Source organism: Pseudopipra pipra, chromosome 25 (assembly GCF_036250125.1).
Source record: "Pseudopipra pipra isolate bDixPip1 chromosome 25, bDixPip1.hap1, whole genome shotgun sequence".
Lineage (NCBI taxonomy): Eukaryota > Metazoa > Chordata > Aves > Passeriformes > Pipridae > Pseudopipra > Pseudopipra pipra.
The window spans coordinates 1,853,548-1,875,514 of NC_087573.1; the positions used below are offsets into that span (position 1 = coordinate 1,853,548).

Here is a 21,967-nt window from a genome sequence, read left to right on the forward strand (position 1 = left end):
ATTTGGCTCCCTGTCAGAGAAAGCTGCTCAAAGCTGGGCTCCTGACTTTGTGTTCGTTTATTTATTATTTTCAAATAAACCCCACAGCAGCATTTCAGCGCTGAAAACACCCACATCCTGCTCAAAGCTCAGCCTTTGGACTCAGGCTCTGCTCAGCTCTGCCGTGGGCTGGTAGAGGAATAAACTTCACCCAGAAGGTTTGCTTACAGCAGCAAGACCCCCCACGGGGAGAGGAAGGGCTCCACAAGGCATTAAAATGCCAAAGACAACAAAAAGTTTAATGATCACCCCTCTGTTAGTGGCCTCCCCAGCTCCAGCATTCCTCACCTGCTGCTGGGTAGTGCTCAGGCAGGTGTGAAACCCATTCCCCCTCTGAAAACACTGAGGAAGCTGCTCTGATCCTCCTCCCGGGTGCCCCATCCATCAGCAGAAGAAGGGAAACACATTAGTACCAACAGGAGCCCTTTGAAAAGTCATTTATGGCCTATCACAGCTAATGAGCACAGCAGAGGCCACCTCTACACCCCACCACTGCAGCTCACCCCACCCTCCATCCATCCACCCATCCACACATCCCTCCATCCCATCCATCCCATCCATCCATCCATCCCTCCATCCCTCCATCCATCCACCCATCCACACATCCATCCATCCCTCCATCCATCCATCCCTCCATCCATCCCTCCATCCATCCCTCCATCCACCCATCCATTCATCCATCCCTCCATCCATCCACCCATCCACACATCCCTCCATCCATCCATCCCTCCCTCCCTCTGCTCACCCATCCACCCATCCAGCCTTCCAGGACGTAACATCTGCTCTGGGTAAAGCCAATCTCGTCTTTAACATTCATTTCACACTCATTTTTAGCTTGGAACTGACTCAGTGAGCAGAATTTGTGCCCATTAAGCCCATTTTTAGGGGTCATTGTAGGAAACCTCAGTACCTGGTCATGTTTTTATCCTGCACCCAGGTCCTGCTGTGTCTCCCTGTCACTGTAGGCAAGGAGAGCAGGAGGGAGAGAAGGGATGTGCTGCAGCCAAGGATGGATCACAGCTGGACAGAATATTGCCAGGGGGAAGATGAGCAGTGAAGCACATCAAGAAGAGGGAAAAGAGCAAAAACTGTAACCAGGAGTGACGGGGTTGGTGTCCTGCTCACTCTGCAGCTGAACCAGCCACAGAAGGTCCCCAAACCTCTTTTCCTGGCTGCTTTTATAGAACAATCCACCCTGGATCAGTGGCACACCTCCTTTGATCACTGGATTGATGAGCTTTTAATCCAAACTGTGATGAACCCGGGGACCAGCCACCTCAAAATATGAATTTATCTCCTCTGGGTTTTCACCCGCCGTGTGTGTTATCAGGTGATAACATGATCTCTGCTGTTTGCCTTGGAAATTGCTACAGAGAGATAAGAGAGATGTGCAGTGTCTGAATGACACTTTAATCTGAAAGTTTGTTGAATAAAAGCCAGTGGAGCAACTCCCACCCCAGCCAAGCCCTGTGATTCAACCACAATATATTCAATTCCTGTGGCCGAAGCCCCCAGTTACAACCAGCAACCCCCAGTTACCCCAGGCAAGTGGGGGCAGGGGCTGAGCAGGGTCCATACCCAATTTTCTCCTGTATTTGTGGGGTTTGAGCAATTCTCCACACCAATATTCGCTCTAACACACAGCTGACCAGCAATCACTTATACCTGCACCACGGAGATACAATTTTATATATATATATATAACTAACAAAATACGTTATTTATGGATTATTTTTCTATTATACCACCTCACCCAAGGTCCTCCCCTACTCCAGATCAACCAGCCTGTACAAACCAACCCTCCAGGCTGCCCCTGACACGTTCCCAGACACCGGGAGGTCACGGCAGGGCAGGTCCCACCCAGCACGTGGGGCTGCAGAAACGCCGAGGCATTTACCAAAAAAACCAAGCAAAATTCCCCCCCAAAAAAGGGCTGGAGCTTTTATTTTCGGGGCAGGAAGCGTCTGTGTCAGGGCAGTGACTCCATATCCGTCCCAGCGCCGGCGGATGCTGATGGAATGGTTTGTCTGCTGGCAGCGGGAGCAGCCGGGGGTGACTCCACTCCTGGTGTCCCTGCAGGGTTGGGGACCCGACAGGGGGGATGGCAGTGACATATCCTGGTGTTTCCCGGTGCCACTGCACCTCTGGCAGCAGGGGGGAGCTCCATTCCCGGCTATCCAGAGAGAAATTCCTGGGCTGGCTGGGGGTTGGGAACCTGGCAGGGATGGGGCAGTGTCCTGGTGTCCTGGTGTTCCCCAGTGCCACCGCAGCTCTGGCAGCACAGAGGAGCTCCCTTCCCAGCTACCCAGAGAGAAATCCACGGCTGAAGCTCTGTGACAGCACCCCCACAACACTACACTCAGTCCCCTTTTGGGAAGGGTTGGCCACGAAGGGCAGAGGTGACCCCAAAGTGCAGAGATGACCCCAAAGAGCAGCAGTGACCCCAAAGAGCAGCAGTGACCCCAAAGGGCAGAGATGACCCCAAAGAGCAGCAGTGACCCCAAAGGGCAGCAGTGACCCCAAAGAGCAGCAGTGACCCCAAAGGGCAGAGATGATCCCAAAGGGCAGCAGCGACCCCAAAGAGCCTTGTCCCCGACAACCCCAACTTGTGGGTCCATGGCAAGGCACAGGAGTGATTTCTGCTCCACAACCAGACCTGCTGGAGGTTGTGCTGAGGCAGTTTCCTGTTTGTGCAGACAAAGGCTGCTCGGAGACAATAAGAGATGGATTTTGGCAGGAGGGCCCTCGGCCACTGTGTCGGAGCAGCCGCCGGGGCTGGGGCTGAAAAGCCTCTCAGAAAACTCAGAGCATGGGGAGTTCAGGCGAGGACACGGCCACGGGGCCGGTCAGGGATCTGTGGAGCCCCAGCAGGTCAGTGGAAAACTCCGGGAATTCCGCTGGCTGTGGGATAAAGGCACACGGGGAGCAGGGTGGGCACGGAGGGGGGGGTGGGCACAGGGTCCTGTGGAACTGGGGGCTAACTGGGGCAGCAGGACCTGCCCAGAGCCTTCTGCAGCCTCCCAGGGACAGGAGAAAGTGGGTGACAAAGCCACAGGAGCTCAGTGACAAAGAATGTCCCAGCAGAGCGTTCAGAGCACTTGCTGTTCTGAAACGTGATCCCGTGCCAGTGCAGCTCCGAGATAATACATACATTAAAAAAAAAAAAAAAGGAGAGAGAAAAGACCCCCCAGATAATTGCCAATCCACTCTGAAGGTTGCTGACAGCAATTCTCCAAAGCAGGTCAGATTTATTGCGTGTTGCGGAAGGGAAGTCGGGCTGAAACAGAGTTATTTTATATTTGATTGCTTTATTTCTAAAGTATTCCCTTTGCAGCACCGTCTACAACTTAAAGGAAAGGTTCAGCTGCTCTGGCATCAGCAGGTCCTCTGTGCTGAGGTCTGAGCACTCTCCTTAAATACAGCCCTGAGCTGGCATCTAGATGGGTTTTTAAGGTTGCACAACAAACTCGTGCGGTGAGAGGAGGTGGGCAGTCCCCTGAACTCCCTGTCCCTCAAGAACAAACACTGCAGCTTGGTTTGAGTTTGTTTTGAGGGAAAACCCCTGCCCAACGTACCAGGGCAGCAACAGCCTGGAGGCCACAAAACCTCCCGTGTGGGCAGGACCGAGCCCAGCCAGGGCAGCAGCTCCCAGGGAGCAGAGCAGGGAGGAACCACCCAACCAACCCCCGGTGGTGCAACAGGCCCCGCTGCGTGTCTGCCACCCACTGAGCTGGGAAACGAGGCAATTCATGCAAACCCCTCCCGGAGAGCCCTGGGAGCAGCTCTGCTGTCACAGGCAGCAGGACCTGCTGGAGGTGACAGCGGCTCACAGGTATTTGCTCTCCTACCGTGGGTGCAGCGCTGGGTGAGCCCCGAGCTCCCGGGTGGGAATCCTGTCAGTGCCCTGGGAGCACAGAGCAGCTGGAGCTGTCGCTCTGGGATGCACAGACAGCCCTGCCTGTGCTGCCACACCTGAGCCTGGCCCCCAGGGACACGTGCACTGGCAGTGCCAGGGGGCTGCACGCACGGGTGTTGCACCAACGCACACGATCTTCCTCTCTGTGCACACAGACTCACACTCCCCCTCTCACAGGGCACCTCTGGGCTTGCTCAAGGTTGAACAGCCAAAAAATTCCGGGGAAAAGCGGGATCTGCCATCACCCCTCACCCCAAACACTGGTTGTCTGCCCCACAGAGCCACCCAAGCTCCCCCCACCACCACTGGGAATTCCCATCAAAGGCCACGTTTCACTGGTTGTATCACCAGGCTCAACCTCACAGCTGAGGCTTCACCTGGTCCCTGCAGGCCCAAAGTGCACCAGTTCCCAGGCTGGAAGCACTCAGCATCATCTGCAGGAAACCACAGGCAGCACTCACCCAGGGAAAGAACCTCTGCAGCTGGCTGTTCCCTAGGGATTCACTGCAGAGCTCAGGGAGCTGCAGCAGCAGGATGCAACCCCAGAGACATTTCCCTGGCTGACTCTGGGCAGCTGCTTTAAGGACTATTTGGATCCCAGAGCAGAATTCAGCTGCTGGAAGGTGTTTGGGTCAGAGGGGATGACTGGGAACAAGATGCTGGAGGAGATGCATTTTCTTTTCACATCCATTTCTTTGCTGGATCCTTGTGCTGTGAGCCAGCAGCTCAGCCCAAAACCGGATTTTGGAGCCATCCCACCCGTGTGGTCCATCTCTGCCTGGCCAGGGCAGCGGGAGGGCTGCTGGAGGTGCTGCTCCAGCCTGAGCTCAGCCCATGGATGCCATCTGCTGTTCGGAGCTCTGGGAGCTCAGCTCAGCCCAAACCAACCACTCAGACCTGCTTAAACAACACAAACCACCCCCTGCTCCCACAGCCAGGAGCACCTGATCCCCCTCCCCGCTCCCCAGCCTTGGCCAGGGTCACACCTCCATCCCCTGGAGGGCGGGCACGGCCCTTGGGTGACAAACAGCAGCAGGTTGGGACAAATCTCCTGCAGGTTCCTGCTTCCCACGGCAGCAGGAGCATCCCAGGGAAGGGCAGGGATCAAGGTGCAGCTGTGGAGATGGTTCTCAATCCTCCATCTCCTGCCACAGCTCGGGAATGCCACCCTCCCTCCTCTGGGCTCTGCATTGGCTCCAACACAGGGAGAAGCCCCCCCAGCCAGGAGCACCCAGTGCCACCGGCCCCCACTGGGACCCAGCAGCTCCAGGGATGCACCAGGATCCTGTTTGGTGATGAGAGCTTGGGTTTCACTACAAAGGCAGCTGACCTGGACCTGCTTCTCCCTTTGTGGAGACTCAGAGCTCCTCTTTTCTCCCTCTCTGAATGCTCAGCACATCCCCAGCTTTGATTGCTGCCTGTCACCCCCAGCCCTGTCCCCGGTCCCTGCCATCTCTTCATCAAGTCTTACAGCAGCCCTATTCCCATGACATTGCTTTGTCTGTCACTCTCTCCAGCCTTTCTGGAGAGAGAAAGCGAAGGCTCAGCCTCCAGCTGTGCTGCAGCCAGACAAAGGCAGCAGATCCCTCCTCCCCTCGCTCCAGCTCAACAAAGCACAGCAGCCCCCAGCCCAGAGCCTCGGCCTTGCTGAGCCGAGCAGGGCTTGGGGCTAATGAGAAACCAAGGGCAGAGGAGCATCAGGCTGTGCTGTGTGTGTGGGAAAGGTTCCTTAAGGACAAAGGAAAACTCCTCATTAATAGCCAGACCCTGTGCAGAGGCAGCTGAAATGGAGATTTGCAGGGAGAGGCAGGGTTTGGGCTGGAGGAGAAGGTTCCTCATTCCCTCCAAGCCTCTTCCATCTTCTTTGGATTTTTGTAGTTCAAAAGGGACGATTTGTGAGCATTCAGGGGTCAGGAGGCGGCACCCACATGCAGGGGGGTGCTCTGAGCCCCTTCCCTCAGCTCTGCCAGACCCAGCAGCCCTTGAGTCACCAGGGATGTGGTCAGATAAAAATGCCTGGCCCTCCATCCCAGCCAGAGCTGTGCAGCTACACAGAGCTCCTTCCTGCCATCAGCTATTTGCATTTATCCACCTTCCAAACCACGGTGCCTAAATGAAGAAAACCCCAGGACCACAGGTGGGAGCGTGGCAGGGGACGGGACCAGCGACCTGGCCTAGTGGGAGGTGTCCCTGCCACAGCAGGGGGGTGGAACTGGGTGGTTTTTAAGGTCCTTTCCCACCCAAAGCAGCCCGTGGCTCTCTGACAGGCGCTGCCACAGCCGCGTGTGCAGCCAGGCAGGCGGGATGTGCATCGTGGGCAGGGTGGCAGCGGCAGAGCCGGTGCCTTTTCCCTGCCATCCCAGCTGCGGGATATGGGGCATCCAGCCTGGAGAAGGAGCCGGGTGCCGGCCGATGGGACCATCTCCCGCTCCCGGGAAGCGGCGGGAGCGATGCCCGGCCCCGCTGTGTCCGCGGCCGCCGCACGGTGTCCTCGGTGCTCCGCGGCAGCAGCTCCGCACCCTCCGTGTGACAGCGCGGTGACACAGGGACCCCCCGCCCGCAGCCCCGGGACCGCGTTAATGAGGGAGGTGACGCCTTGGGAGAGGACAAACGATGGGGTCACATCGCTGCCCAGCCCTGGGGTGTCCCAGGCCAGGTTGGAGCAACCTGGGTTAGGCTGCCCAGGTGTCCCTGCCCATGGAATGACACGGCCTCTGTAAGGTCCCTTTCAACCCAGAGCGCTGATTCCACGATCCCAGACTCCCACCACTCCTCCTTTCCAGTCTGGGTCCCACATTTTCACACAGTCACACCCCTCTGGCACAGCCCCAGAGCACAGAAGGGGCTCCTCCAGGGGCTTTTCCAAAGACAATTTTAATGGTGCAACTGCTACAAGCTGGAATTGTACCCCAAAAACTGCCTGGGAAGAGTGAAACCAAAGCAGGGGCAATGGCCAGGGGTGCCCGGGGGGGATTTTTTGCATCACCCAAACCACTGCCTGTCCCCAGGGTGAAAATGTGCCAGAACCAGAGGCACAGCTCAGTTTTGCTCCTTTCTCCCAGGGCTGAAGGGAAGATCCCAAGGGATTAAAGTAGCTAAAACCAGGTTGGAACGTTGGGACCTGAGGCCATCTCTGCACGAAGCCCAGCAAAGGCAGGATCTGTGCTCGTCCTGTGCCAAAAGGAAGGTCTCCACCCCTTGGGCATTCATCCCTCAGGGAGCACTGGCAGCCCCTGGTTCCAGGTTGTGCCCAAGTGCCAGGCAAATGCTACAGGTCTGCAGGAAAAGCCTTGCTAGGAAGGCAAAGGAACAATCCCCTGGATCCGGCTGCAGGCTCGGAGGTTCCCTGGCTGCAGCCAAAGGGATCCGTGCAGGGAAGCACAGAGATCCCAGGATGCTCAAAGAGGGCAACACCACAACAGTCCTCCCCGAGCCACCACTGACCTGGCTGGATAGCCCCAACCCCTCCAAACCCTTTGGATGGCTGCAGGGAGACAATTCCCAGATCTCCTGCGGGCAGGAGACACGGCACCGGCGCCGAGAGCAGTTCCTTCCCCTCAGTCTCCCCACAGAGCTCTGAAGGTGACTGGAGGGGACCCCTGGCCAAACGGGGGGTCCCTCCATGGGGCTCCAACAGCAGTGCCCAGCAGAGGACCAGCAGCTCTGTCTGCTGGCTCCAGAGCTGGGCTTCCAAGCTCCCAGCACAGCTTGGGTGGCACTCACCTGACCCCGGGAGCTGCCAGCACCACCACCAATGCCACTGCCAGGGCCAGCAAGGGGCAGGTCCTGCTCCAGGCAGGATCCAGCTGGGAATCCAGCTAGGAATCCGAGAGGCACAGGGCCTCCACAGCCGTGCTCAGGCCCTGGCTCACCCCCCCCACGGCCAGCAGGCAGTTCCGCACCACGATGCTGGAGCAGGCACAGCGCGGGGTGGGCATGGGGGGGAGGCTCTCCCACTTGTTCTTCTCGGGGTGAAAGGCCTCTGCAGACTCCAGGACGGTCGGCTGGTTTCCTGGAAGCACAGAGCGAGGCACTGGGTTACCTGGGAATGCCCACTGAGCATCCCTTGTGTGCTCTGCACCCTGTTCCCTGTTCCTGGCCAGCCAGGACCAGGATCTCTCTCCTCTTTGTGACAATAACACGTGACCCACACTTGGCTTCAGAAGTGTTCCCAGCACCCCCAGTGCCTCACCTAGTCCCCCAGCCACGACAACTCTGCCTTTCAGGTACCCAGCCACGAAGTCTGCTCGCCTCTTCTTCAGGTAGCAGGAGCGCTCCATCTTCATCCAGCCACCTGGGAGGGACAGGACACACTGGGTGTTATGGGAGCATCCACTCCTGGAAAACCCCTCTGACCTTCTTGCCTGAGGGAGTGCAGTTCTGCTGCTGCACCTCGGGGTAATAAAACCCCGTGAGATGGGTCGGGTCCCTCATCACCAGGTCAGGAGGCAGCTGTTGAATCCAGCCCCCTCTGAACCATGGTCTCCCCTTTTCGCTTGTTAATCCTGACTGCAGGCCTTCCTCTAGGCTGGGCTCAAGCACCAGCAGCCCCAGGCCTCAGCAGGTGAGAGCTCTGTGCTCTGCAAGGCCAGCAGAGCCCCGAGCCCAGCCCCGAGTGCCCCGCACAGCCCCACCTTGCTCCACGTCAAACACGTCCACGGTCCTCATGAACTTGGGCTGCCTGTAGAGCCGCCCCTGCCGCAGCCCCCCGAGGCTGAACAGCCTGTCCTCCGTGGGCACGAAGCTGGAGAAGGCCCTTTTGTTGGGAATGTTGGGAAACTTGGTCCACGACCTGGTGTCCGTGTCGAAGACCTCGAAGGCGTTGACGGCGTACTTGGACTGCCTTCCACCTGGGAGAGGGGGAGGAGAGGGTCAGGGCAGGCACCACGGGAGCTTCCTGGGCTCTCAGGTCACCTGCTGAGCCTGGGAATTTTTCACCTTTGCGCTCCCTCTCCTTCAGCTGCGGGTTCATGCCACGAAAACCCTTCATTTCCCAGCACACCCCCCCCCAGCGCCCCGGCAGAGCCGCTGGCACAGGGAGGGGTTTGGTGTGCACTGGTTAAATCCTGACAAATTCCCAGCAGAGCGGGGATCAGGCTCGGGGAGCCTTTGCAATTCAGATGAGCTCGGATCCAGCGAGCCCTGGCCTGGCTGCCAAGCTCCTGAGAGCAGGAGAGCCGGAGCAGCTGCTGCTCCCACTGCCAAGGATCCACATTATCCCTGCACCCATCGGGCTCGGATGAAGGCAGCTATTCTCAGCCTTTGAAGGCAGAGCCTGCGCTCGCTCCCGGGCTCACAGACTGTTCCCCAGCAGCCAGCAAAGTGCAAAATAGATCAAAGGCTCTTTTCTGGTCACCCCTCGAGCAAACCAGGGCTGTCTGGCCGTTGGAGAAATCAGGACTTGTGTGTTTTGATCCTGACGTGCCGTTTGGCCACGAGCTGACAGCAACGTTCCTCTGCCTCAGTTTTCATTTCTACAAGGCAAAACTCATGGAAATCGTCCCCTGCAAAGGGCTTGTTCCAGCCCAACTACACAGGTCTTTCCTCTGCCAAAGGCAGTCCCTTTGTGAAGTTGCTGCTGCTATAAAATGCACAGAAGTGTTTATTTATTGAAGTATTTTGTGCATTAGTTGAGTCCAAGGGCTTTTAGCACAGTCACAGGGCTGCCAACCAAGCAGGCAAACACCACTGCACCCTCATCTTCCAGCAGTGTGGGGAGGGGGACAGGGGACCCCACCCACCCAGCAGGGACCTGTGAGCTCCCGGGGTGCTGGAGGGGCTCTCCTCTGTGCTCATCACGGAGCTGTGAACCCAAACCCGCCCCAAAACCCCCCAGTGCTTCTGAGGGCATGAGAAATCAGGGAAGGATGGAGGAGAACATCCCCAAAAGCCTCTTCCAGGGAGGTTCTCAGTGCTCAGATCAAAGGAGGAGGAGGAGGAGGCAGGGCTGGTCCTTACCCAGCACGTAGATCTTGGTGCCCCTGAGGAAGGAGGTGGCAGCGTAGCGGGGCGTGGGCATGGCTGCCAGGGACACCCAGATGTCCTTGAGCATGTCATAGTGCTGCAGGAAGTTGTGTGGCCGCAGGTCAGATCCCATCCCACCAGCTGCATACACCCTGTAGTCTGGACAGGGCAAAAAGCAAAAAAAAAAAAAAAAAAAAAAAAAAAAAAAATCCCAATATTATGACAGGAAAGCACCAGAAATCCTCGCCCTGCAAAAACACACCTGGCCCCTCACCCCACACTGACCCTGCCTTATCAGTCAGGAGAAGCTTATTCTCAGACTGGAAAATCATCCCCAGGATGGTAAACATTATTTTTAAGCATTCCTTGACGGTAGCTTTTAAAGCCACTTAAGCAAACAAACCGAGCAGCTTTCAAAGGAGCTGCCTGGAGATTAGATCCCTAATCCCGGGGCACGGCGGGAGCTGCCTGACCTCGGGAACACAGCTCCCAGCCCAGGCTCTTCAAAGCAGGGCAGAGCACACCAAAGGAAGTCAGTGCTCCACAGATTCCCTCAGACAGTGAGAAATGAGGTGGGCTGAGAAGGCAGAGCTCAGGGGGTTTAAAGCAGGGGTTAAGCTTGCAGAGGAGCTTCACAAAACCAGCTGCTTCCCCTCCTCATACAATGATTTGAGCCCATGGCCATGAAGACAACTCTCTCCTGGCTGCTTCTGGGCTTGGATCAGAGATGTCTCCTCAAACCAAAGCTGTTCTGTGGCTCTGAGACCTTCAGCCCAGCTCCAAACCTCAGGCAGGTCCTCTCAGCCTGGCTGCCCTCAGCCAGCAGCACCTTTCCTATTCTTCCAGCATCTGCAGCACTCAAGGGCCAGAATTCACTCAAAACCCTGAGGGAGTTTGATTTGAGACCCTGGAGCTTGGACCTGCCCAAAATCCCCGAGGGATTAACACAGTCGTGGCCCTTGTGGCTCCAGGGCTGAAAACACAGAGCAGCCCCCTGGTTCATCTGCTTTCAGCCTCCTACAGAACATCTTGAGCAGGTGGGATGTGATGAACACGAGGTTCAACTTCGAGAAGCACAGAGGAGGTTTTGGAGAAGAACAAGGTAACCCTGTGCCACTGCCCAGGAAGCTTTTGTGCCTGATGCACCAACTCATCACCAAATCAATTAGGTTGGAAAAGAGCTGTAGGATCATTGAGTCCAACCTTCAACCACCACCTTGTGAACTGATGCCAAAGAAAAGGTTTTGGAGAACAAGGTAACCCTGTGCCACTGCCCAGGAAGCCTTTGGGCCTGATGCAGCAAGCAGGGAATCAATCAGGTTGGAAAAGCCCTCTGAGATCATCGAGTCCAACCTTGGACTGATCACCACCTTGTCAGCTGATGCCAAAGAAAAGGTTTTGGAGAATAATATAACCTTGTGCCACTGCCCAGAAAGCTTTTGGGTCTGATGCACCAACTGATCACAGAATCAACTGGGTTGGAAAAGAGCTCTAAGATCATCGAGTCCAACCTTTGACCACCACCTTGTCAGCTGATGCCAGAGGATCTGGAGAACAAGGTGACACTGTACCACTGCCCAGAAAGCCTTTGTGCCTGATGCACCAACTGATCCCAGAATCAATTAGGTTGGAAAAGCCCTCTAAGACCATCAAGTCCACCCTTTGACCACCATCCTGTGAACTGGTGCCAAAGAAAAGGTTTTGGAGAACAAGGTAACCCTGTGCCACTGCCCAGGAAGCTTTTGGGCCTGGTGCACCAATTGGTCACAGAATAAACTGCGTTGTAAAAGAGCTCTAAGACCATCGAGTCCAACTTCCAACCCCCACCCTGTGAACCGACGCCAGCCCTCCCCACCCCCCCAGCCTGGAGGCAGGTTCCCCCCTTGCCTTTGGCCGTCACCGAGATGCCCATGGCCGCCTCCCTCAGCGAGCTCCTCTTCTTCCACCTGCCCTCGTCCACGTTGTACATCTCCACCACCTTCAGCGGCAGCTGGTTGGCCCCGACCCCTCCGACCACCATGATCCTCTTGCCCAGCGTGGCCACGGCCACCCCTGCCCGGGCCGTGGGCATGGGGGGCAGGGCTGTCCACTGGTCGGCCTCGGGGGAATAGACCTCGAAGGAGTCCACGGGGACCCCGTTGTCGTCGCAGCCCCCGATGGCGAAGACCTGCCCCCCGGCCTCCACCAGCGTGGAGTAGACCCTGCGGCTCGGCAGCGGGGCCAGGGATTTCCACTGGAAGTCCTTGGTGTTGGCCAGCTCCATGGTGAGGGGGTGGGTTATGCTGCAGGGCAGAGCAGAGAATTGTGGAGACGCGGGATGGCTGATTGGAAAGACCTCCAAGGTTATGGAGCCCACCCTGTGCCCCAGCCCCACCTTGTCCCCCAGCCCAGAGCGCTCAGTGCCACAGCCAGGCCTTCCTTGGGCACCTCCAGGGTGGGGACTCCAAACCTCCCTGGGCAGCCCCTGCCAAGGCCTGATCACCCTTTCCAGGGGGAAATTCCTCCTGATGTCCCACCTGACCCTCCCCTGGCACAGCCTGAGGCTGTTCCCTCTCCTCCTGTCCCTTGTTCCCTGGGAGCAGAGCCCGACCCCCCCCAGCTCCCCCCTCCTGTCAGGGGGTTGCAGAGCCAGAAGGTCCCCCCTGAGCCTCCTTTTCTCCAGGCTGAGCCCCCCCAGCTCCCTCAGTTCTCCTGCTGCTCCAGCCCCTTCCCCAGCTCCATTCCCTTCCCTGGACACGCTCCAGCCCCTCAGTGCCCTTCTGGAAAAACCAGGGAAAAATAACAAGAGACACAGGGAGTGCAAACACCCTCCTGCCCTGGCAGGCAGGAGCAGAGCAGGAGCAGAGCAGGAGCAGAGCATGAGCAGAGCATCCCTCCCTCCCTCCCCACAGCCCCCCTGCCACCCACCCCCCCAGAGCAGCACCACGGGTACCTTTCATTCCATCTCCACTAATCCCTCAGATCCAGACCTGCCTCAGAAGCTCATGCAGAGCCCGATCCTAAAAATAAAACAAAACAAAAGAGGTGTCTGTGTTTGGAGGGGGGGGGGGGGAAATAAAAAATAAAACTAATGAGGCGAGCGGGTTGGAGTCAGTTTGTTCTCCTGCTGCTCCCCCCTCCCCAGGAGCATCAGCACAGCAAAGGGATCAGCTCCGGGATTTGGGCCTTGGCACTTCCAGCAGCTCTGGGCTGCTGCTCTCATGAATAATTTATTTTCTTTCCAGGTGAATATTCATGCATTTCCACGGACAAATCCAGCAGGGTAAATCAGCAAAGGAGCAGAGGCAGCTCCTGTTTCCAGGAGCACCAGAGATTCTCACTCAGACACCCAGAAGTTCTTTTCCTGCCCTGTGCCTCGATTCCTTCAGCTCCAGAGTGCTGGGATGAGGCACAAGTGGCACCACTCAGATGTCTGACAGACACAGAACCTGCTGGTGCCAGGCAGCTTCTCTGCTGTCATTAAGGACCATCCAAAGCTTGAGAACACTTGTCTAAAATAGCCTAAAGGTTCCTTTTCAACACACCAGCACACAGAAGGTGGCTCAAAGCACTTGGAGACGGCTGAGGATTTCTCTGGAGTGCTGGGCAGGTCCTTTGTGGGAACGAGCAGAGCAAAAGACCTGGAAATTCAGCCCAGGTGTGATCCCAGAAGGGCAACCAGCATCTCCAGAGCCCTCAGCAGCTGTAGTGCAAAGCTCTGCCTGCATTCAGCTGCCTTGGCATACAAATAACCTGCTATTCCTTTGCCATGCTATTTAAAGAAAATCAAGGTCAGCTGAAACACTGTGCCCACGTCCTCTGTCTCCAGCATCACCTGCATCTCCCTGGGAAGCAATGTGTCAGCACTGTCAAAACCTGCTGGCCACCCCCTCAGTGCACTGCAGCCAGGGACAGGGAATTACCACTTCATTATCCCAAACTAATTGGAAGCACTGACATTTTGAAATCAAAAGGAAGGGAAATTGCTTTTCTACCAGAGGAGCTGAGCCCACTCCAGCACCCAAACCTTGCCCCTGCAGGACAAAAATCCCTGCTTTAAGAGCTCAGCAAGCACCTACAAACCCTCCAGGGTCTTTTCCAAGTGGATGTGGAGCCTGGCTGGGCAGGGGGAGCCCCCCCAGCACCCGCTGAGAGGGGGTCAGGGCTCTTGGTGTGCAGGACTGAGCTCCCTGTGCTGGGACACTCCAAGGAAAAGCCATTCTTCACCCTGCAGGGCACACTGGGCTCATCCTGGAGAGCCCCTGGGTCACTGGTGTTTATTACCTGCCATGAATTGTGGTTTCTCACAAGCACTGGGGGGTGTCAGAGGGATCCATGGGCTGAACAGGGAGAGATGTCCGTGCTCGGCGCTGCTTCCCCCTTCCTCCTGATCCCACCTCTCCCCAGGATTTGGGAGCTTTGCTGCTCCAGGAGTGAAATTCCCTCAGTTCAGAGCCCAAATCTCCTCCCTCCAACCATCAGCTCCACTGACTCCAGCAGCACGATCCCAGATTTCCACCACCAGCTCTGGGAATGGGTCAGACCCAGGACTCCCATCACAGCCCCATCAGGAGCTGGGTCCAGAACACCACATCTGCCAACCCCAAACACAACCCACGTGCTCCTTGCTGTCACCAGGGGCAGGTTAAAACAGGCACAGCCACCAGTGGGGCAGAGGAATCCATGAAACTCCTGCTCCAGGAAAAGGCTCTTGTGTCTCCCAGGGGAGAAGGGGCTGCGAATAACCCAACACCCAGCATCACCCAACAACTTCCAGCAGCAATTCCCACTGCTCCAGGGACAGGCATCACCACAGAGGCAGGAACAGGGGCAACACCCTGGGAATAGCACCTGGAGCCCAGCAGGAATCCCAGCTCCTGCTCCTCAGCACCAGGTGGGAGGGAGCAGCTCCCTTCAAGCTCTGCCTTGGCTGCCTGTGCTCCATCAAACCCAGAGCAGGAGAGATGGCAGAGCACAGCCCCCAGGAAGGCAGCTCAGAGGAGATGGTTCAGGGCAGGGAATCAACCCATTTCTGTCCCAGGGACTGTGGTGCAAGCCCAGGAAGGAGGACACAGAGGGGAGATCTCCAGGAATGTCACCCACTGTCAAAAAGGGGGGTCAGGCACAGCCCAGCTCAGCCCTGCCTGCTCCTGACCCTCTTCCCAGTGCAATTCCAGTTACAGCAACATTTGGGTGCTTCCCTGGAGCTGTTCCAGGCACAGGATCCAATGCACAGTTTGGAGAAGGGAAGTGTTTCCTGCTCCTCAAGCACTCACCTGCTCTGAGGGGCAGAGAGGGACCAGGACACCTCAGGCAGGCTGTCCTGGGATCAGCATTCCTGCTCTCCTGGGGCTCTGTGCTCAGTTCCACTACACAGGGAAGCTCCAGGTGGAGGTGGGACCCCACATCTCCCCAAAATCCCAACCTGCAGCTGGAGCTTCCCAGCTATCCCATCCCATGTTGGGTAAAATCCGAGCTTTATCAAGGAATAAACAACAGCAAGTGATGAGGAAGGAGGGGACACACAGTGGCAGCTTCTTTGTGCTGTTTTCACCTGTGATGGGAGGCAGCAGGGTGAGGAGCACCCCAAATAACACACAGGGAAAGTTTCAGGTGTGGGAGCAGCACCCAAAGCTCCCCATCAATCCCAGTAATGGAAGTGAGCTGCTTTTCCTCCTGGAAGCAGGGAAATGTGGTGGTCTGGGATCTGTCTGCCCAAACCTGGCAGATAAACTCCAGCCTGGTGTGGGCTCAGGCCTTTGCTGGAAAGAAATGATTCCTTAAGGCAGCAGAGCCAGGAAATACAATGTTCAGGAAGCTCTAAGTCCACGTTCCCTCTGCTCAGCATCCAAAAGGGAACCAGGAATCCCTCCTCCTCCAGGGATAAAGCTCATTTCTCTGCCACCAAATAGATTTTTAGAAGGGCTCAGCACCCCAAAACCCCCTAAACTGTGCAACAGTCCAGAGAGCTCAGCCCCCAATGTCATGGAACAGCAAGCCTGGGTTGGCAAAGAAATCCCACTTTTAGGCAGGAAAGGCTTGAAACCCTCTGAAAACCAGGGACTCTGGTGCTTTTCCTTCTCCCTTGCTCAAACCCTGGCAGCTGAGTTCTTTAAACAGAACATGCATGAAATTTTCAGCCTGGCATTGCTGACCTCTCTCTGAATCAAGTTTCCTTGCCATAGTAACAGCTACCCAGAAAAATAACAACAACAACAACAAAAATCCACTAGTTCTCTGCCTTCTCGCTGCAAATCACCCAGCTGGCAAAAAATAAATTAAAATAAAAGGCAAAAGCAAAGAGGAAACGCATCAGGATTAGGAGCTAATGAATTGTACCAAGCAAACAAAAAGCAGCAGAGCTCACAGGCAGCTCCTTTTGCTCCTCCTGACCCCGAGCATCCCCTGCAGACCCCCGGAGGGGCAGTTTGGAGGCTGTGACCCATCCGACCTCCCCCCTCAGCTTCACCCCTTCCCCCCATCCCCGTCCCCCCGGGATCGTTTCCACCCTCCTCATGCCAAGGGCAGTTTCCTGCAGCTGCTGACAGGAGCAAGGCAGGGAGGCTGTGCAAGGGAATATTCCACAGCCCCAGCATTTCAGGAGTGTTGCAGCCACGGGACAGGGAGAGAAGCTGTTTTGATTTTTTAGCACAAAGACCCCAGACCAGCCTTTTCTTTCCCTCCGTGTGGGCTGAAGAATCAGCAGAACAAGGTAAGATTTGCTCACATCTCAGTTTAGCTCATTGTTATAATTTAATCCAGACCAACCTGCAGGACCGAAGGGATCCCCTTCCCCTCGACTGGGATGCCCAACCTGCGTCCCTCCCCTCGCCCCCCAAAGCTGCCTCTGCACAAACAGCTCCTTTTTTGCACGAGTCACAAACACAGAAGGGCTTTTTCAAGCCCTGCAGCCTCTCCCGGGTTGTGTTTCCAGAGCTCCCGGCACTCTGTGTTTCGGCTGCATCCCTGCGGAGGGAATGGGAAGAGCCTGGGCCAGATCACAGCTGGGGAGAGGTCACGGCACATCCCCGTCCCTGCCAGGGCCTGGGCTGGGAGAAAGGCTCAAAATACGGGATTTGGGGGCTACAGGGAGGAAGGACAAAAAATAAAAAAAGAAATAAATAAGAAGTAAGGGTAAACCCGCCCTTCTGCACAAAAAGTAAAGGGGAAACCCATCCTTTTTAACCTTTTTTAACCCAGTTTTTTTCAAACTCAAAGGTTTGAAAAGCCTGACACCGGCAGGAAGCTGTTCCCTTCCAAGGCATCCCTCTCCCGAATAACCCACTGACCTCCAGCCAGGAGCTCCCTCCTTCCCGCCGGGATCGCTCGGGAAGAGCAGAGGTACTCACAGCTCCGGGGAAACCGAGTCCGGGCGGAGCATGGCCAGGAACCCGCCGCGACTTCACCCCAAAAATGCCCGGTGCCCTCCGAGCATCCCCTTCCAAGCGCCTCCAGGGATGCGAGCGGCGCCGGGAGCAGCCGGGGCTGGGAATGCTGCGTGGGAGGGGGGGAAAAAAATCACCATAAATCCAGCGGCGCTGCTGTTCCCCCTCTGGAAGATGTAGGACGGTCACGGAGGAGGGTGTTTCCCCATCTGCTCTCCTCCTCGGAGCAGCAGCCGCGGGTGCGTGCGGGCTCCCAGCATCACCACTCCATACTTAAGCCTTTTATGGCTTTTAAGGCACAGGATGTTCTGGAACGGCCGCTCTCCCCCCCCCTCTCGCCCGCCCTCCCTCCCGGCAGCGCAAACAAAACTCCTGGGAAAGGGAGAGTAGGAGCTGGAAAGCTGGAGCTGCCTCCCCTGTGTCGGGAAGGGATGGGGGTCTGTCCAGGCTGGCTGCCAGAGGATGGACCCCAGGCTCGGGGAGGGAAGAGCCCATCCCGTGGATGTACCACCCCATTGTGGCCCCACAAGGGCCCCAAACCAAGCCCCAAATCTCTGCTCCCTGCAGCCCCAAATCCCTCTCCCTGCAGCCCCAAATCCCTGTTCCCTGCACCCCAAATCCCTCTCCCTGCACCCCAAATCCCTCTCCCTGCAGCCCCAAATCCTTGCTCCTGCAGCCCCAAATCCCTGCTCCCTGCAGCCCCAAATCCCTCTCCCTGCAGCCCCAAATCCCTCTCCCTGCACCCCAAATCCCTGTTCCCTGCACCCCAAATCCCTGCACCCCAAATCCCTCTCCCTGCACCCCAAATCCCCCTCCCTGCAGTCCCAGCCGTCCCACGGGGAGCTGGCAGGGTGCAGAGGCCCCTCTGGGTGGGATGGAGGACCCTTCCCAGCCTGCCAGTCCTCCCAGGCTTTCACTTCCCTGACCTGCTTCTCCAAAAACCTGTTAAAAGCGTGTTCCTCTCCCCAAAGTGTCGCAGAATAAATTTGCAGAAAAGTCATTTCTAAGCCAAAGCCAAAAAGAGAGAAAAAAAAAAGATCCTTTCCATGCACCTTCCCTCAAACTCCCCAGCTCCTCCCGGAGATCTCCTGGTTGTAGTTCAGCCCAGCAGATGTTTCTGATCCTTCAGGAACCCCCTTGAAGGGGTTCTGGAGCTCTGGAAGTCCTCGGCACCCCCAGGGAATTCTGCCCCTGCAGCTTTCCCCACCAGCACAGGGTTCTGAGCACCATCATCCCTCGAACTTACAACTTCCAGAGCTGGAAAAGTCTTGTTTCCACATCAGTTCTCCAGTGGCCACTTCCCTGGAGCAGTGCCAGTGCCAGAGGTGACTGGAGGGGGGTTAAATTTGAGCCCCACAGTGACCAGGTTCATTCCTGGGAGAGGCAACAATTCCAACGCATCTCTGGCCATAAAACAAGAGAAATGGGGAAATCAGCAAGAAGTTGAGTCAAATGACTCTTCATAAAGCAAATTCCCCATCCCCTGGCAGCTATTTTAATCTCCTGTTTAGCTTTCCAGTGGGAGGATTCAATTTGTATTTAAATAAACCCCTCCAGCGTGGGGCCAGTGGAACACGAGGATCTTCAGTGCAGAGAATTCACTTCTGAAGGGATTTCAGAAGATGCCACCAAACTGGATTTTAACAGGGGGCCTGTCCAGTCTGGCATTACTGGACAATTGTTAATTGTTATTATTATTTAGCAGAGTGGTTCCAGGGGAGCCCAGGAGCTCTGAACCAAGGTTTCCTGCAAGCTCTGAGCTCCTGCCACAATCCACAAGTTTAATTAAAAAAAAAAAAATAAATCATAAAAGGCCTTCTCAAACCACTGAAGGGCTGGGTGTGGAAAGCCCAGTTTCCTGGGAGCAGGGAAAGGGAAGCAGAGGCTGCAGGACACAGGCTGGTGTGATTCCCAGCAGGAATTTCTTCCTGGAAAGGGGTGTCAGGTGTGCAGGGAAGGACTGGCCGTGGCACTCAGGGTGGGGTTGTGGGCACAGCTTGGGCTCCTTGGAGGTCTTTTCCAGCCCAAATATTCCGGGATGAGCCGATGTCCAAGCCCCAGGGTTGGCAGCTCCTCTCCATGCCCACGTTCCCGTGCTGGGCACCAGCTCCAAGCTGCCTTGGCACCGGGTGACCCCTGTGGCTGGTGGTGGCCCGGGGGCTGTGCCAGGTTTGCAGCTGGTCCCTGGAATGCCATGGCCCAGGTTTGCAGCTGGTCCCTGGAATGCCATGGCCCAGGTTTGCAGCTGGTCCCTGGAATGCCATGGCCCAGGTTTGCAGCTGGTCCCTGGAATGCCATGGCCCAGGTTTGCAGCTGGTCCCTGGAATGCCATGGCCCAGGTTTGCAGCTGGTCCCTGGAATGCCATGGCACAGCAGATTCCACCTGGGAGCTGGGGATAAACCCTGGGTTCCAACCCCCCCTCCTGGAACACAACAGCAGGGCAGTGTCTGGAAGCATTTTGGGGCTCCTGTTCCGTGGGTTGGGAGCCAAAAAGCCAAAGGGTTTTGCCCCAGGTGGGTTTTTGGTTGGTTGGTTGAGATTTAATATCTTGTGGTTTTTTTTTTTTTGGGGGGGGGGGTTGGTTTTGGGTTTTTACGTCCTCCTTTTAAATTTTCCTTCCTGCTTTTTGCCTTCCTGTCTCACCTGCTCGGTTGGGCTCCTCATCCTGTTGTGAGTGGGGTTTTCACATCAACCAGGGGCCTCTGGATGGAAGGAAAAACGGGATGGATTATGATAAAACAGGGAGCAGGGATGGTGGGACACACACCAGGGCCCTGGCAGAGCTCTGCCTTCATCATCCTCATCCTCACAGCCCTACATACCTGACACTAATAACTACATTTTAAAAACTAATAATTATCAAATAGAAATATTAAAAAAATTTAATATAAAAAAATTAAATCTAAATATTAATATAAATATTAAAAACTAATCATCAAAACAGATCCTCTTTCATCTCCACAACATTTCATTCACCCACTTAAAACCAAAACAACAAAGAAACTCCACCAGTGACCTTTCATAATTTCCTGGATGCAGGGATGGAGCCTCACCTTCAGGGATGAAGAGTCTGCACCAGCCAAAAAAAGAGAGACAAGAGAAATGTCTCTCTGAGAGAGACAAGAGGAATGAGAGGAAGGCAGGGGAAGAAGGGGAGTTTAAATGTGACAAAAGCAGCTTGGCCATAAAACCCCAGGTGTTCCAACCTGCCTGGTGGATGAGTCAGAGCCAACAGGCTGGAAAATAACTGTCTGTCTGGGAATGATGGAGCTCCCACTTTCCACATTTGTGCCTCAAAAAAGCAGAAGGATTTTGTTTTCCAGGCTGCTTGGAAATGATAAAGGAGGTGAAGGAGGTAAAGGGGGGGGGAAATAACAGTCCTGAAAACCTACAGCACTTTCCTGCAGCCCAACATCTGTTTCCATGGGAACAGCAGGAGAGTTTTTTGCAGGAATTCCTGCAAATGACACAAACAAGCCCCACGGTCAGGGTTGATTTGCCTCTTTCTCACCTCACTCCAGGCTGAGCCAACTCCACCCGAGGAGCACCGACCCAGTCCTGGCTGGGAAAGGTGTGAGGAGCTGCACTGAGGAAGAAAAGAGGAGGGGAAAAAGCAGCAAAAGTCCCCCCCAGCAGCCCAGTGAGAGGCTTTTCTTTGAGAAGAGATGAGGTTGTTGCAGATAAAGAGGAAAAGCACGACCTGCCCGGGCACCTCCCTGGGCCAGCAGTGGAGAGCAATGCAGGGCACTGGAGAGACACCAGCCATCCTCCCCCTGTCATTTCTCCCAGAGATTCGGCGAGCTGACAGTTAATTAACCAGTTCATTAATTAATTCTCCCTCCTGCAGGGCCCTGAGCTGGTTGCAGTGCAGGGAGTCACCTTAACAGGAGCAGACAGGAGCCCAGAGCTCGGCGATCCCTCAATCCCAACCTTCATCCCACGGGGAGAAGTCCACCAGCTGCCTGTGCCCATTTGACAAACACCCAGAGACAGCCCTGCAGACAGGCAGGCACTTGGAAAAGACAGTGCTGGGCAAAAAAAACCCACAAATAAACCCACCCTCCTGCACAGGAAAGCAGCTCCACTCAGCAGAATCAGCTCGGAGCTGCTTCGTGTGCTCCTCAGAAAAATAAAGGATAATTCCATGTTTATGCCCAGCTGGAAAAGAGCTGTTTGCTCCCAGGAAGGGGCTTTATGGACACAGCAGCTGAGCCCCAGCCAGGGTTCCCAGAGGGCTGGAGAAAAGCAGTTTGCTGGGATCCCAACCTGCAGCTCCTGGGTGTTCCCAGTGTTCCCATCCGAGCTCCTGAGCAGCCCAAGGGGTCAATCCAGCCCAGAGCCGGGGCCAAAGTGCCTCTGGGAACGAGCTGGATGAGCCTCTGAGCCAGGGAAGGGACTTTGAACAGCAGCATTTTGTCCTCCAGGTCTCAAAGGCAGGAGGGTTAATCATTCATGGGCCAGGCAGAGATAAGACACAGGAGCAGGCTGTGTAAAAACTGGATTTTAAAAAAATCCTTTTAAAAGGATGTGAAGGGGGGAATAAAAAAATCAGTGGAGAATTCTGATTTTCTATGAAAAAAATAATATTTTAATAGAGTTTGGTGAGTGTACTCCTGATCCACCTCAAAATGTTTCATTTAAATCGCAGAGAAAGTTGGTTTTCTGTCCTTTGGGGGTTAAAAG

At 55.7% G+C, this 21,967-nt stretch overlaps 1 protein-coding gene and 1 long non-coding RNA gene across 5 annotated transcripts; one reads left to right on the plus strand and one right to left on the minus strand.

The window, feature by feature from the left end:
• Positions 1-839: 839 nt before the first annotated feature.
• KLHDC8A (kelch domain containing 8A) lies at positions 840-17,577 on the minus strand. Of its 4 annotated transcripts, none has more exons than XR_010425121.1 (7): positions 12,852-16,233; positions 11,807-12,201; positions 9,914-10,078; positions 8,590-8,805; positions 8,148-8,249; positions 7,679-7,967; positions 840-2,212 (listed from the first exon to the last, which is right to left on the minus strand). XR_010425121.1 is itself a non-coding variant. In XM_064635537.1 (7 exons), exons 3-7 carry the CDS (start codon positions 12,180-12,182, stop codon positions 7,774-7,776), a joined length of 1,053 nt encoding a protein of 350 aa, XP_064491607.1. In that variant the 5' UTR covers positions 12,183-12,201; positions 12,852-12,918; positions 17,421-17,577; the 3' UTR covers positions 3,235-7,773. The 4 variants fall into 4 exon arrangements, 3 of the variants coding, with proteins under 3 accessions (XP_064491607.1, XP_064491606.1, XP_064491605.1); XM_064635537.1 differs by lacking the exon at positions 840-2,212 and adding an exon at positions 17,421-17,577 and having other exon boundaries at positions 3,235-7,967; positions 12,852-12,918; XM_064635536.1 differs by lacking the exon at positions 840-2,212 and adding an exon at positions 17,248-17,565 and having other exon boundaries at positions 3,235-7,967; positions 12,852-12,918.
• Positions 16,270-18,283, plus strand: LOC135402415 (uncharacterized). The gene is made up of 2 exons (XR_010425123.1): positions 16,270-16,610; positions 17,117-18,283. It is a non-coding gene; the product is annotated as an uncharacterized LOC135402415 (long non-coding RNA).
• Positions 18,284-21,967: the final 3,684 nt, after the last annotated feature.

Coding starts and splice junctions, on each gene's coding strand:
- KLHDC8A (XM_064635537.1), bottom strand. CDS start 12,182: ATGGAGCTGGCCAACACCAAGGACTTCCAGTGGAAATCCCTGGCCCCG. Junction 8,806..9,913: donor CACCAAGATCTACGTGCTGG/GTAAGGACCAGC, acceptor CCCCTCTCCCAG/GTGGAAGGCAGTCCAAGTAC. Junction 8,250..8,589: donor CGTGTTTGACGTGGAGCAAG/GTGGGGCTGTGC, acceptor TGTCCCTCCCAG/GTGGCTGGATGAAGATGGAG.